At 34.4% G+C, this 16,614-nt stretch overlaps 2 protein-coding genes across 5 annotated transcripts in view; both read right to left on the reverse strand.

Annotated features, from left to right (window-relative positions):
- Nucleotides 1-2,775, reverse strand: part of LOC105164131 (F-box protein At3g07870-like) — a 4,967-nt gene extending 2,192 nt beyond the window's left edge. The window contains exon 1 of the mRNA XM_011082709.2: nt 2,308-2,775. The gene's annotated coding sequence lies outside the window, so the exon portion shown is untranslated. The remainder of the gene's footprint in view (nt 1-2,307) is intronic.
- The window catches only part of LOC105164132, a 23,579-nt gene continuing 10,403 nt past the window's right edge, over nt 3,439-16,614 (reverse strand). For 2 of the 4 annotated variants that reach the window (XM_020694824.1, XM_011082712.2), the window contains exons 12-26: nt 16,475-16,561; nt 16,206-16,391; nt 15,963-16,115; nt 15,250-15,342; nt 14,980-15,051; nt 13,598-13,715; nt 12,744-12,916; nt 11,875-11,971; nt 10,339-10,491; nt 6,823-6,929; nt 6,075-6,152; nt 5,890-5,985; nt 4,645-4,740; nt 4,376-4,559; nt 3,440-4,086 (exon numbers count right to left, since the gene is read on the reverse strand). In XM_020694824.1, coding sequence (XP_020550483.1) covers nt 3,932-4,086; nt 4,376-4,559; nt 4,645-4,740; nt 5,890-5,985; nt 6,075-6,152; nt 6,823-6,929; nt 10,339-10,491; nt 11,875-11,971; nt 12,744-12,916; nt 13,598-13,715; nt 14,980-15,051; nt 15,250-15,342; nt 15,963-16,115; nt 16,206-16,391; nt 16,475-16,561 — 1,848 coding nt within the window. In that variant the 3' untranslated portion in view covers nt 3,440-3,931. Of the gene's footprint in view, nt 4,087-4,375; nt 4,560-4,644; nt 4,741-5,889; nt 5,986-6,074; nt 6,153-6,822; nt 6,930-10,338; nt 10,492-11,874; nt 11,972-12,743; nt 12,917-13,597; nt 13,716-14,979; nt 15,052-15,249; nt 15,343-15,962; nt 16,116-16,205; nt 16,392-16,474; nt 16,562-16,614 lie in introns of all 4 variants that reach the window. The other 2 variants (XM_011082711.2, XM_011082710.2) reach the window with 2 other exon arrangements.

The following is a 16,614-nucleotide window of genomic DNA, read 5'->3' on the forward strand; positions in this document are numbered from 1 at the left end:
TTCTCCCCAGTCAGGCAAGACAAGCGCAGATGTGTACACAATCCTTGGTGGAATCTTTTATTGAATATTGAATTGTAAGGTTGCAAGATTACATGAATCTTATGCGTAAAATCTGGTTGATATTTGATTCTAGTTAGGTTGCTTTTGGTACGCCAGAATGGCTTGATAATGAGTTCCACAAATCCCACAAAGGAAATTTAAATACACAGGATGTTTTCAACTAATTTTTCTGGCAGATAAAAAATTGCTGAAATCTTAAATTCTTAATTCGGGTGTGTTTTTCTCAATCAGGGAAATAAAATAACAAAACAGCCGGAACGTTTCACTTTCCAAACTATTCTTATGTATAAATCATCCCGTAAATGTACCTTATTATTACACCAGGAGAATGCCTTTCTTTCTCTAATGCTCTTTCAATAACCAATATCAATTCAACTTTACATTGATGACCTATCGTAAATTAAGTTGCTAGCGTGTACTATCCAATCCCCCTTGTCGACCTGTGAAGACATACAGGTCTCTTGATGCCAATTTGAATCCTTTAGATGTTTTATGGCGCTGATTGAGAATTATGCACCGTAGTCATGTAGCTAGGTCCCATAATGAATCATTACATAGCCATCTCACCAAGTAAGATGCATATATCATAATTCATTTTCATTCTAACTCTTAAGATCTTTTATCTTGGATATTATTTAAGTGCCTTTTATATATAATTTTTTTTATTGATGGACGTGTCACTGACATTTCTCCTATCACGTATAAATGTACTACTTGTTACCTCATTGAGACTTAAATAAAGGTCATCAAGGAATGGCTCATTAGTAGTTTAATCTTGCTTGACCACAAAGCTATAGGGAGCAAGAAGATTATGAAGACATGGATATGCATAGATACTCTATATTCAAATAGGAATACTTTACATGTCCCTGGGGAATTTTCATTTTTTTCCTCTATAGTTTCTGACATTAATCAAGTTAAACAATAAAATATCCATGTTCACGGGGTAATAAGAGAAAATTAAAAGCGTGATATTTATGTATATGGATTGAGTGGGTTTTCCAATACTAAACCTCATGAAATCATACTCCAAGTATGTGAATGTGTATGTATATGTATGTCCATAGTGTAGTGGAGATTGTAAACTATAAAGAATTACTTGTCACATATATTATTAGGGCAATGACTTTGACTAGAGTAGTCTTTTGTGTAGCCTTCTTACAAAACTTTTGTCACCATGGGGGAGTTTGGGACAATGCTTAGTATAATTCTGCTCTTTTTCTGCTTTGCAGTGAAATTTGATAGCTTTTTAATGCTGGAAAGCTTGTTATAACAGAAATCCCTTCCATGGAGAAACATATTTTTTTTAATTGAGTAGCAGAAAAGTGAAAGATCAGAGCAATCTATGTAATGAAATGAAGAAAACAGTAAATAAAATTACTATAAGTTTCAACGATGTAATCTTACACAATATCCAATAGCAGACATTTCATTCTTCTACTCTTTTAGCACAGTTACAGCCGATTATAAATCTTGTAAAGAAGTTGAACACATAAAAAAACAGGACATCTAACTGATGTAATTCCATTGCATACTATAGTATATGGCCTATCCAGTCTGAAACTCTGCCTCATCTCTAAGTAACCGACAAAAAGAAGGCAAGAAATAATCAACATGGGCAGATTCATTAATTCCAAGTATCTTTGTCAAATCTTCCTCATAATGTATGCGCCTTATTAGGTGCCACTGAAATGGCAAACATTCATATAATGTGCAAACATGCAGTATACCTAAAAAAGGTGCTTGATAGTTGAAATGCAAGATACATATGCGAACATATTATCCACCTCATATACAAAGAACAAAGATGTGATGCCCTCAAATAATAATGACAATCCACATTAGTTGTAATTGAAAGTTTAGAACTTTAACAGGAACTGGATGCTTAGCCACCAACCAAAAAAGTTAAGAAATATAAGGAAACCATGGGTATAACAGCAGCTGCATTAAAAATAACAAAGATGTTGTGAATAAGCTAACGTTCATAGCGTGCATGAAGAGATGTCCATGCATCAACATGGATGCACCAAAGACGGGATTAGTAAATAAACTGCCTGTTTGTCCAATTTGGACTAAAGGGCTAACAGTCTTCAAGATGGTCACAACATAAAGTACTATAGCAATTCTTCATGAGCAGCAGGAACAAGATATGGATCCATGTATCTAGTTAAACCAATGAAATCTGAAGATTGAAGAACATAAACATGAAACTTAATGACAAATTAGTACCAACATAAATGTTCATACCTCGGCCTTCTTTTCCCCACCATAACATCGTTAACCCATCATAGAATCCTTCAAAGAGACATAGCTACGTCTCAGCAGTATAACCAACAGCCTCGCCGACTAAATTTCACCCCAATAACCTCGAGTAATATGAAAGTCTGCATTTTTTTTACCGTAGCACATCAGATTAATTCCCCGCTGCTGAGAACATCTAGTGTCCTAAAGAGGTCATGAAGGGGCTCAATCACTCCATCAGCAACGAATTCTTCTCTCCAACATTCCTGATTCGCCATTTTTCTACACGACCCGTACATCAAAATGATATTACAAGAGCGCTGGATACTCATAATCAAAATTATGTGTGGACTTTGAATCCTACGCCGAATCGAGAGTAGTATGAAATTCCCCAGTGAATCAAATCGCGAGGGCTTGTAGTAGGTCGCCGCGAATTGCTGTAGATGTAGTGTAACTGAGCAGAGGAATTATATGTGGCCGAAGTATTTAAATAACTAAGGCTAAATTATTAGTCCCCTAATAACTAAGTATTTATAAATATTTCGTTATTATTTAATAAATTATAAATATTTTTTTAAAATTAATAATCTCCTAATAAATACCCTGGTGACAACGTATTATAAAAAAATATATGTTAGATAATTATTAATTTTAAATTCTTTTTTATAATTTTTTGAATAACGAGAAAGTATTTTTTAATCATTGCAAACGTTAGTAGAGTCTATTATAATTTATCCTAAACCTAACTATGAGAATGTGGCGGCATATATACACACACATTTGAGTATGACACGAATACTAATATATAAAATGGTTACAGGTGTACTAAATAAATTAAATTTAACTTAAAATTAAATAAGCATATAATTTTCACTTGCCTTCAACAAGTTGTCAATATATTTTTTCATGCACTTGAGTAATGATGTATGGTAAAACATAAAGATACCTAATAAATTAAATAATTCAACTGACTTAGAATTAAGCAGCACATATATGCACTAACATTTGACAAAAATATTAGTTCTTACATATTCGTGTCCAAGTTATTAAATTGTAACTGAATTAAAATTCGAGGGACCAAAATAATTTTAGGTAAAATTTTTATAAAAGTAATTCAGAAAAATCATATAATTTAGCTGCAAATTAATGCCGAAAAATCATTGTAAAGAGACTAATTTGAAGTTAATTAAAAAAATAAAAGAACAATGTGATGTTCGATCATATGATCATATTATTATATTCTCTACCATCCAATTCAAACACGCTCATCCGTTGTGAGCCCTCAAACACTTAAACACACGAACATGGAATCCTGTTCTGATACCACTTTATTATGGACTAATCCATCACGAAAAACTCGATGATCGTGAACTGGTCCTTTCCGAAACCAGTAACTGAAACAAGATCAATCTCAGTGATATGGCAAAGCAAATTGCTCCATGCATGCCTTCTGTTTCAGACACTCTGCTCTTGTCTCTACACAAAGTTACCTGCGAGCTGTACAGTTCTTCACTTGCTGCGTAAGGCCCCAGAGTTTTGTCGCCCGTTTCCAGATGTTTGTAGCTTGTATGATTCAGTGACGTGGATGCTTCTGATTGTAGCAGTAATCAGCTAAGCCACCACGTGTTTTTCATTTCCATGTGGCTTCTTGAAGCTTCTTCTTTATAGACCTGAAGCTGCTATGACCTTTCTCGGACCAACTAAAAGATGTACTTCGCTTCCAGATATCTGAAGCGAGAGGTGAACTGAAGCTGGAGTTTTCGACCGCAGTCTCATCATCATACTCTGGAATCAAATGATGAGAGAATTAAGTAGGTTTTATTGATAACAGTATATTTGAAAAAGAACAGCAGTTGATTTCCACTTTGCAACAGCAAACAAACTACGTCGAAGAACATATCACAAAATAAACAAGAAATGTATGCCCGTTCAAAGAGGAGACAGAACATTAGAGTTCAGGTTAAACTGGCGGGCAGGGGCAGTAGTAAGAATGAACTGCCAGGAAACAGAAGCATCTAAATGAAAATAACGTTTGCTTGTAAGAAGATTATTTAAACAAGGAATGAATGGTTACCAGAAGATGACGGAAGCCGATAATGCGTTTTCAAGAACGTTGAAGCTTCCCTGTCCTTCTTGTGGCATAATACACGTATCAAAGTGTGAGCATCCCCTAGATATCGTTGCCCATACTTATGACTACTTACACCTACTGAAATGTGTTCACTGGATGCCATCAACATCCGTATTAACGATTCAGTCTGCCCAAAAATTTAGATGGAAAAATTTTCAGAAAAAATGAAAGTAATTGAATTTGTAGTAATCTAAATGCATGTATTAATCAACCTTCAGGGAAAACAAGTTCAGAATTTGATGGTAAAACTTTGCTTGCTCCTCAACTAATGAACGAGGAAGGCCTTCTCCATCAGCGACAAACAAGTCCTAGGAAACATGAAAGATAATGTGATGCTCAAATACAGATTACGGAGCAATGAAGAAAAATAAATGTGACTTGACAAGATTTCAAGTAACATTTTAAAAGTTTATCCATGACTAAGCTATTTCATTGTTGTCTGCCATTTTAACACTACGCAAAGTAGAGTGTTCCACTGGGTTCCATGTAACTGCATAAAAGTGTTAACCAGATTAAAGCCTGAGCAACGAATGTTTAGATGTTAAGAGAATTACTGGCACGTTATATGTGACTATACAGGGCAATGGTAAATATTAAGGTAGTTAAGATAGTTAGACGTGTGATGACAAGCTATGTAATAGAAGTTGAAACCTTAGGTCCAAAAGGCTGGCATTTATACTAAATCAGAGGAGCAGATGTAAACTTTTTATGGGAGTGATTCTCCTGACTGACCCTCCACAGGCCAAATAAAAAGGAGAAGCTATTTCTCCCAACCAAAGAGAGCATACTCTTACTCAATTGCTCGTGCTTAATCTCTTCATAACTTACACCTACAAGTCCCTCAGGTTCTTGAAAATAAGTTGGAGTCATAAATAAGTTCATAAGATCCAACTTATTTTGAACCTTGTACAAGGACATCTCATTAGCAGAAGTTCAGCACAGAAGGTAATGTATCGAAAAATTTGACTATATGCATGCTTGGATTTCACGACAATTGAAGTGGAGAGGAGTTGAGAAAGTGATTTGACAATTCACTAGTTGGAGTTCAGAAATTCATGAAGAAATATTAAAGATACTAAATGGTTACTATAATTACAAGATCTCTTCATGTAATTTGGAAAAAACTTCTCAACACATGGGAGATTACTACTATTGGACCAAATCAGGCTTTAGTGTTTAAGAAGAGTACATGCTCTCTTCCAAGCAGCTTCAGATTATCCTTGGCAAACAAAAGGGAATTAAGGAGAGATAAATAAGGAGAATCACGAGGAAGTTTGACATCAATATATGTTACTTGACAACTTCAAGTTTTCAGCAACAGATTCCAAAAAGAATGCTGATTGTGCACTGCCGGAGCAATAGAATAATACTTAATTGTCAATACAGTTATGCAATTTGTGCTTTTCGTAACAGGCTCCACCATAATAACACTCCTCGGATGATGATACTTGGCTTACCTTTAACATATTGAAATCTTCTTCAATCATGGGAATATCTGTATCAGAAAATGCACGTGAAGGGCCTCCATCGAGCAACACCCACATAAATCCTTCCTATTGCAATGGCACACAGAAAATCAGAAAAAAGATAGAAAAGACAAAATAATGTTATGATGCTACAGATACCACAAACAAAATCATACTAGTGATGCCTTCCAGATGTTTGACACCACGAGGTCTCTGATCGTATCATCAACCAAACCACATATATTATTGAGGACCTGTAAAGATGCTATTGAATGTTAGAGAAGTAAAAGGTAAAACAAAGCATAGCAAATTTCGTTTGTTTTCTCCATTTGGATTAGTGGAGGGGTGTATGTAGAATTTAGTGATTGATTCCATATGCTATGAAGTTTAGAGGGAAATTCCACTAGACAGCTAACAATGCTATATGAAACCAGTTGTTGAACTGTTACGAACTAAAAAGTTTTGAGTAAAGTGCGTGCCCATGGTATTAGAATCTTAAGCAAAACAAGGAGGAATCGAATTAATAATGATTGTAACAAGGAGGTGGTTACTATAACAGCCTCTGGAAATATATAATGCCTGCAAGGACTAAGATATCTTAGAATCAATCAACTAAAGTTGCCGATACACCAGGGCAGAGGGAAATGGAGTTCCATTGGTAGTAAACCTAAAAGAAGAGATCTACAAGCAAAATCCATTATTTGTTTATCAGATTATATTACATAACATTCATGTATTAATTATGAACATGGATCTCTATATTTGGAGAAAAATTGATCCACATAAAAGAACTATAGTAAATTTTATGATTATGCATGCACATGAATGCCTCTGTTCTGTGGGTTAGACTACATCTATGCATGTATTCATCTGTACCAGAGACGCAAAGAAAGTAACAGTGCAGATGATTATTAAATATCTTACGCTATCAAATTGCGGAAGTACATCATCTAAGCGATTTCCTTCAACACCTCCATGATACAAATAATATAGGAATGAATCTCTCATGTCCCAGAACACAATTTTGGTTCCTGGAAGTCCAATAACGAAGAAATTATGTGTTGGTTGGGCTCTTTAAAGTAAATCAGAGCAAATTTAACAATTGCAAAGTCCCCAAAGTCCAAACTGAAATGGTATATTTTGCATAAAATCATTCTCAGTGATAGACTTTAACTTGACCATTGCACGTTTCAAGTAAAAAACATTGAACATTTGCAATAAACTAACTACATCACCATCAACTATATGTCAGAGAATGTGAGGTAAATTCTTCCATACCCATAGCAACTCCATATTTGTGAAGACCACACCATAAAAAGCTGAAGTAACGAGAGAAGGAACTTATTTCTTGATTATTTCAGACACAACCTTTGACATGGAGGCCAAATTCCTTATTTGAGGCCATGCACATTGGATTTTCATAGACAAGCAGTGTTGAGATTTGGCCTAGGACTTTTGTCTGATTCAGTGACATGCTAATGAAACTTAATTTAGCATAAAACACAACAAACATTTTTATATTAAATGCTTACAACAAAATACACCAAGAAGTGACCAGAATTCACATTCAGAAAGAAACAAACTAACTCTCTTCATCTAAAGTTGGAACTCCTATTTGCTTTTGTGATACCAACAAATACTATTCCACTTCTTAGAAAAGGAAACAAAGTAATCTGGGTCAAAGTAATGATGTGACTGCTCCTAATTCTCCATCATTATTTTAAGCATACAACTTTAAAGAGACACAATTTACTTTTTCAACTCTCAGCTAATACTTTGTCGAATCCCAGTCAAGCAATTTTGCAGATTTTCCTTGTCCTTTGACTGGAGTGCAGGCTACCAGATCATTTTCAACCATTTGAAAGACCTATTACGTTATTCGATTCTCCACTATTCACCGTTCGTATTTGAAAACCAAATGAGAAGGTGAACAAAAAAGGCATTTTCACCTACGTACCATGGCTACAAAAAGTAGGTCACCAAACAAAAGATCGCAACTGATTTGCAGATCAAATAGGTCTTTGTACTAATCCAAAAAAAAATATGAGCCTTTGTACTTATAAAGTCATGGCAAAAATAGGAACTAAAGAGAATTGTTAATATAATAGAAAAACAATGAAAGGACAGCACAGAAAGATCAGGAAATTCGATGCATTCAGAAGTTCGTAAAAGCAAGACCCTTCATAAGCTTTGTTTGTTCCAAATTCAAGAAGTGGGCAGAAAATTATAGCTGATAGCACAGTAAAGGATATATGAGCTTTCAGTGGGCAGGTTGGGTTAGGTAAAAAATGGCTAGGTTCGAATTGCGTCCAAATAATGGTTCAAAATGGGTCGGGTGGCAAATGGGTCAGGTTTGTAGTAGCCATTACTTATATTCGATCTCTAAAAAAATGAAAGAGAAAAAGGGTCATATCTTGATTATTCAAGAGAGATAGCTACTGCTTCTAATATAGTATGACTAAATTTATATTATTCATTGGTCGTGGACTAATAAACATTCATTTGCTAAAGATAAAACAAAAAACTCTCTGAAGTATATAACAAAATACTACATCTTCCAAAGCAAATCATGAAACTAATAGTCATGCAATCAATTCTTCATATTTGTGGGTAGAATTGAACAATTAACTTTCAATGGCAAATAATAATAGTTAGTCGTCTATATTAATCATAAATGTTAGTCAATTATAAATTATTTCTAATTTTGATAATTGATATGTTGATTGAAGTTCATAATATAAATGGTACGTAATCAATTTACTCCGAATACCAAAAAAAATAACATGGTCACACGGCAATTGCATGTTTTGACTAATTTATAGAAAAGCTTTGTCTTCTCTAATTTGAAAATTGTTGATTTACTATATATATTTTGGTGATTTGTTTATTATACAACATGTGAAAATAGTTAGTGATATGTAGAGTTCCTCATTTATAAATAATGTTTGAGGTTCTATTTGATTTGTTCAAAAAATATCTGCATTTATTTATTTATTGAAACTCTCATATAAGCTTCAATATTATAACGCCTTTAGATATACATATGTAAAGGAGTAAATTAATTAATTGGTTTCATTGTATAATTTTTTTATTTCATAAATAACAACTAAATCAACAATGAATTTAAATAATTAAACCATGGGTTTCACCTATTTAAGACCCATCATGAACCCACATCAACCCACCTATGGTGCAATAAAATTTAAATAAATCCAACTAATTGGGCTCATTTTAAACTATGCTAACCCAATCCAAAACTAGTTGGGTTGGCTTAAGTAGTTGTAAAGTAAATGCAAACCTTAACCCACACTTCTACCAAGTGACTGCAATTAGATTGATCAACAAAATAAAGATTTAAAAGAAAAGGAAAAAGAAACCAATCCAGCAAAGAACATAATGCAACTTATAAGCAGCTCTGCCATGTCATGAGTTACCAGATTTGAAGTAGGACCTGCTTATTTAGAACAGTGACCAACAGAGAGGACATAAAAGTCTGTCATCCAAGGACCCAAGTCTTTTCAGCATGCAGGAAATAGCAAAAGGTTTTAGAACTATCTTAACATGTTCATACTCATGTAATTTTACAAGCTTCTAGCTATATATATATATATATATATATATATATATATATATATATATATATATATATATATATATATATATATATATATATATATATATATATAATCCATACTAATATAAAAAGAAAAACCCCTCCATACCCACTAACGGCTGTCAATGACACCGCCGCACAATTTTTTTTGTGAAGTAAAAAATGCCCTTCATAATAAATAACTAACTTATTCAACTTTCCCAAACTTACATTAATTGAAAAATTATTTTTTTTCTTTTTATCAGCTTATTTATAAGCATTTCAAAGATCGAAAAATATTTTATTATATGAACGTAGGAACAACATGCCACAACAATAGTACAATATATAATTGAAGAGGAATGCATTGGTGCTTTAGTATGTCAATTTCAATATTTAATTTAATTATTAATTTATTTATTAACTTCCCACCCAACCATGTAACTTCCCGCTCCCCATATCTTTCAATAGTTATTCCTTCTTTTTATTTTATTCTCATTCATTTTTTTGGTCACTACTTTTTTATAAATTTAATATCTACTTATTATTTTTATATATACTTTATTAAATAATAAAATTTTATAAATATATTATTTTACATGATATTTATAAAAGTTGCACACACAGAGTGTGCCACAAATTACGTATATACAAATTACTACTATATATAAAGAAAGAAAGAAAAGAGAACAACTTGTCTTGTAAACTTTCCATCAATAAAGATGCACCAGAGCATATTAATGTAATATGTGCATGAGGACCATAACCAAATACCATTCTGAGAAAAAAAAATATATTATTCACGAGAAAGTTGACAGATTTAGAAGACAGGATCAGCCAAAACATACCAAGAAAATCGCTGGTCTTTCTAATTGCATTAGCAGCAGAATCCCTGATGCAGTCCAGTGTGGCAACAAAAAGCTCAGAAACTGATTCAGCATTCACATCTGTTGTCTCAGAATTCCCAGAAGTTTTTCCTGTTGCTGAGTGAAATGGAGAATCTGTTTAGGTAATGAAAAAGGAGAGGCAAAGAATCATGGATTTTCAGTTCATTTGAAACTTAATAACAGAATAGTCCAAGCAAGATTTAGAAAAGGTTTCCTTTCACTGTGTCTATACTTGCTCTGATACATTCTTTGAGCTATGGAGCCCATTATAAGAGTCTAAAACTTGCATTTACAAAAACTTCACATATGATGATCAAATTACACCTATATAACTTGTTTTAGGTGGATGCTAATTAGGGAACTCTCAATACTGGAATGAGAAAAATCACCCACAAGATTATACCTAAATACTGACCATGCAACCATAACCAACAACTGAACTGTAATCAAGTCATTTCTGCTTCTGTTCCTTTTCCATTTACAACCGAGTGGTAATGAAGTGACCATGTTTCCTTTGGGCACCTTTTTTACTTGCACCATTTCCTTTCTCCTTTCAGCTTTCTTTCTCTGTTTGTTTCCAAGTTCTTAAAAGGTTCAACATGAATATTGGTGGTAGACCCAATAACAGCACATGATAGCCTTCTGTAGGGCTAGAGACATTGAATATGATGCTTACGTTGTCTAAATGAGGACTATAATGCTAGCCCAAACTAATGCACAATTAAGCTAATAATGATTCCACTGTGATTGCATCAATAATGATAAGCATACTTACTTGGTCTTCAAGCACAAATTGTTCCTGGTTGGCTCAATAAATTTATCAATATTGTATCATTTTTTACCAAGAAATCAAAATTACCAAATAGATAGTAAGACACATGTCAGATAATACAACATATCACCAAGCTAACACTTGTTTACCAATGCATGATACATGACCTTTAAAAGCAACATGCTGATTTTTCATACCACTTCAAGCATTGCTGCTTCCTTTCATATCATGTCTGCTTCCAATGAAATTACTTAATCTAATTTATGGAGCGAACAGTTACAAGTCTGGAGTGTTTTTTTGGAAACCGCACCAACATCATAGAACTATGATGGTTGTCTATACCAAAACATGGATGCATTACACATTGTTTTGCCATTGTTAATGAACTGAGCTAATTTCAGCAGCTTTAGTTACAAGCATTGAAAACAGAATACTTGTGTATTCTCCAAACTTGTTTGTGAACAGGGCTTCTGAAAGCACAAGGAGCACATCTGTCATTTCTGCTTTTCATAGTTGTGCTTGACATTTCATGGTTTTGTCCCTATTTCTTGACCAAGGATGCTTCTTTAACTGAAATACACATGTTTTGGATGACTTCTGAGGAGACAGCCTAGTATGAGTATGATAATCTTTTTATGTACAGATTACCCCAAATGAACATCAACAATCCATATAAAGAACAAGAGTTGCAAATTAGATTTAAAAACTCCAGATTGCATGCTTACAAGCTTGAAGACAATGTCGGTCTGTTTGGTATGATGTGACGGATACCCACGACTTTCTAATGCCATCTTCAAGAGCAGAGATTTGTTTTTGAAAATACTGCAAAAACAAGCATCAAAATCTGCAGAATTAGTGGAAGTAGAATTTTAATGGAGACAGTTGCAACATGGTGAGCATATGGTTCAATCAGCTCCTAGAATGCTGCAGGACCTCCTTCTAACTATGTCTCCTATTTCACATGAAGAAAACCAATAGAATAAGTATCCCAAGCTGACCACTGGATGAGATATAGATGTTTAATACGTTATGTGTTTTTGCCTTTTAAAAGTGGACCTTGAGTTAATTTACAAAGTGCGGTCCTTGGATTCTAACACTGTTTCTCACCATTTAGAATATCCTACTAAATTATCAAGAAAAAAATGGTATATCATTAAAAATAATTATTTGTAGAATCATAAGACACACTCTAGAAAAGACATGAGTCCTTATCAGCATATCACTTAGTGTCTTACAATTGGTCAGTGAAATAGGTATAATACATGCTGTATACTCTTGAATGACTCTGACCACCAAGTTGTGTCTCCTTGCTTAGATCAATGTCTCGCATAAGACAGTCTAAGAAACTAATACAACAGGGCCAATAATTTTTCCTCCATGATAATTCAAACATCTGTGACGCATGCCAGCTTTATGCAAGTACTCTCAGAACAATATATAGAACAATTGTTAAGACTTTAAAGAATTTGCTGTCTCACAATTGGCAAATATTTGTAAAACATATCAAACAAATTGAGTGAATGAACCTGGCAAAAAAGAGAGAACAGTACATTGAAGTTCTGTGCAAATGAATCAGAATAAAACTTGCACTCACTCGGAAAGTATTCAATCTGATACAAAGCTTGGAAGCGGTCAATTCATCTAACTGTTTATATATTTCATCATCTATAATGAAACTCTCCACTGCCTTTTTCTTGACAATAGGAAATGTTGCTTCCTTGTAACGAGTCAGTGGAGGAGTAGGAGGATACAAGCTTTGCTTCTCAACTGCAGTACAAAATGTATTGTTATTCCCGTGTTAATTGTAAGTAGCTGTATAGAAATGGCTGCAAAAGAACAAATAAACCGTGCATGTATAAGAGTTTCTGAAGAATTAACCCTGAGGAGAATCGACAAACAAACAGAGCATGCGATAAAAGTTAGAGGCACGCGCAATATAGCCTCAACTTACTTTTGCAGCATACTTATTTTATTTGCTATAATTACTAGTTGTAGTTTTAAGCTCTATGCACACAAAAATCATCTTCCAAAGCAAATCCGTTCAGCTATTCATTATCATTAAGCAACCACTATATGTTTCCTATTACGTATTAGCTCATAACACATTGCAAGAATTCATATCTACTTTAGTCCAAATATACATTTTCTTTTCTTTAACAGAGAGCACAAAATGTCTAGCCCTCTACCAGCCTTTACTTGTCAAAAACTTCCCAATTGCTAAATCTCTTAGCCACTTCCTTAAACAATTTCTCAGTACCCACCAAGGCCAGGCCAGTTCCATAATGAGTAGATGGTCATCCAATAGTATATGACATAAGTCATGTGACTTTTCCAACTATAGGAAAGAAGTCACCTTGTAGCAACAAACTTGATCAAAATTAGCATATGAAGTTTGTACTTGGAGCTTTACTAACACGCACTAGGAATTAGTTTTCAGGGGGTACTTACCCAACTGGCTAACCACTTTCACCAAATAATTGTCCAGGCTGTGGAAAATAATGGATAGTAGAGCTTGTAAATGAGTGATGTCCATTGGAAGACTCCACTCAAAAAATTGATCTACTGTCTGCAAATTATATCCACAAATAAAAAATTCAAGTAGTTGTTTTTACTAAAATATAAAAGACAATATACCAAGCAAAAAGACAGTTACTTTAGCAAACAAAACAGCAGACACAGACAAGAATACAACTTGGAAAATATTAAACAAATGAAACAAAGGTTTCACCTGCAAAACGCTATGCTAGAACCAAAAAGATTTTGAGTGATATAATATCAAAGCATCTCATGGATTGAAACATACCATGTCAGTAATTGGATTGAATTGAAAATCAAGAACTTCAACATTTAATAGACATCAGTACAAGCTATTTATGTCAAGCACACAACTTTGTTATTCACAAACAGTCTTATTCACTACAGAAAAATGGCAACTTTATTCTTTACAAGCTGTGATGCAGAAAAAATTGAAAAAATAAAAGGGCAGGATTTTAGTAACAGAAAGGAGTAAAAACCATGAGCTTGAAGCCTGTTGCAGGTGCTAGTGCAGAGAAGTCGATCAAAATAGGCAAAATAAAGATAACTAAAAATCTGAAACTGGAAACATACTTAAGATGTATGGAGTTACATAACAAGCCTTATGGACTTAGAATTGTGAACTAAGCAAGACTCTGCCAATTTTCAAAGCTAGGACCTCCAATGTTATAGCAAAATAGACCTAGATTCAACATGTAAGACTAATGCAACACTCTCCTGACAAATCTCAGGAAACAAAGTAAGGATCCTCCTATTAACCTAACTAAGCAAATACAATTAAATTGATCCCAGCTAGCATACCAGTGAAAATCAGACACTCCATTGGAGGGCATATTGGGCCACACAGGCTTCTTAGCTGACCTATCTTGTTGGATTTAAAAATCCAAAATGGCTGTTTGATTTGCCAATTCAAGGGGCTACTATATCATGCCACATGCAAGTGGTGTCATCTAATGAAATAAGGATCTGAACAACTTTCCAGATAAATGTAGGCAAGTAGGCAGATGCTGAAGCATACAGGAATATAAAAATTTTCCTGCCATTTCGAAATTGGATATTTTGGTTAGACTGTTCAAAACCTACTTGAAGTAATGGATTATCATGAAGCTTGAGAATCATTGCCCGACACTTATCCATCTTTGATACAGATCCTACAAGAAACATTTGGACTAAATGAAGTTTTCCCCTCGCATGAGGGCACAAATCTTGCAGTGGGCACAAATAAGGATCTTGCTCTATTCACTTTATGTTATATATCATGCAGAAGGTATCAATTATATAGGAATACTGCATACCTCCTCTATGATCCTAAACACTTCAACTGCTGAAGCTGCCTGTTTTTGCTGAAATGATAAAGGTTCCCAATCCTGTATATATGGGAAAACCAATGATGTCAGACCACCGTGAAGACGCCCAAAGAGTACCATGTCTACATTTTTATGTTTGTCCGTGAAAAATCATAGCAAAACGATGATAAGACTTAAACATTATATTTTGTTGATTTGTTATATCTTAGTACAGTGCCAAGTGCAGATTGCAGTACCCCAACCAAGTAAGAAACATACCTCAAGATCAAAAGCTCGTCCAGTCCATTCCAGAATTCTGTCGTGTTGTGCGACCACCCAATCTAGAATGATGGACCTTGAAATTTCAGCAATCTGGGGAAAGGAGGAGAGAAGAATAAGTATACAGTATATCAAGATCACTTATGAGCAAATCCAGAAAGCAATGTAAGGAGCAAAGGGAGACTTTCAAGTTCATTTTTGCTCTTTAACATCTTCAAATGTGGGAAACGATTGCAGAAAATGTAATCCGTCACTTTCTGAGAGAGAGAGAGAGAGAGAGAGAGAGATTGGGCATTGGTGTCATGAAATTCCAGTCATACAGACCAGAAGAAGGCTTCATCCAGCCTTAACCAAATAGCAGAAATAGGGATAACTCTCCCCGGTTTTGCAGTGATGTTGATCACTAGTATTCAAAATAACGCTTGCACCCAAGAAGGGGATTCCAGAGGCAAAGTGCAGAAAAATGAATTTGTGTCTGTGCACTGAGACTGATCCTTTTATGAGACCATCTAAAATTCTTCATATAATGTGACATAAAAAGCAGCAGAACAAACTCAAGATCTTATAATTCTTTCTTTCTTTGAACAGAAAAATGAGAAATAAGCAAGATGAGCAATTGAAATAATAGTGTTGTATGAAGGAACTTATACTTTCAGGATCAAAAATCAAATCACATAACAACTACCCCCGAAAAGAAGAATGAATTAACGAACCGGGTAATGGTCAAATTCTTGGCAATATTGTGAATCATTTCCTTCACAAGCTGAAGAATAAAGCTGAATAAGGCAACGCTCCAACGCATAAGCAGCAGGAAGCACTTTCCTGACATCGTCGGTGAGGCATGTAATATCCTTGAGAAACGGCTTCTAAGAGAAGAAAGAAAGAAAAAGTATCATTAAATAATAGCTGACTTAAAAGATCTAGAGCAGACACTTTCATTTTCATCAAAATCAGACCAGTCTTTCACCATAAAACTGGTGCAACGTTTTTGCTGAGACTATAGCGCATCTGGGGTACCAACGACGTAATACTGGGGCAAATAGCGAAAGATCCTTCTCAGCAATCAATCTAAGTTCACTTGCAAGGATTGCAAGTGGATGCATCTTATCTTTGGCAGACCCAATAGTAGTAAGTTCAGTTACCTGAGACCATTAAGGTAGGATAACAATTGTTATGATTAACAATTAGTTTGGTAAATGATTGCTAACTTACACATAGAGCTTACCCTCTTGCATGCAGCATCCAAAGATTTCTCGACATACTTTTTGATCTTTTCACGGGCCATCTCATCAGGAAGGCAAGATCCTGCAAACTGCCAGGAGGAAAAGTTAGTGTGTAGAGTAAAAGGAATTTTCTAGCACTCAG

Source organism: Sesamum indicum, linkage group LG6, assembly GCF_000512975.1.
Source record: "Sesamum indicum cultivar Zhongzhi No. 13 linkage group LG6, S_indicum_v1.0, whole genome shotgun sequence".
Taxonomy (NCBI): domain Eukaryota; kingdom Viridiplantae; phylum Streptophyta; class Magnoliopsida; order Lamiales; family Pedaliaceae; genus Sesamum; species Sesamum indicum.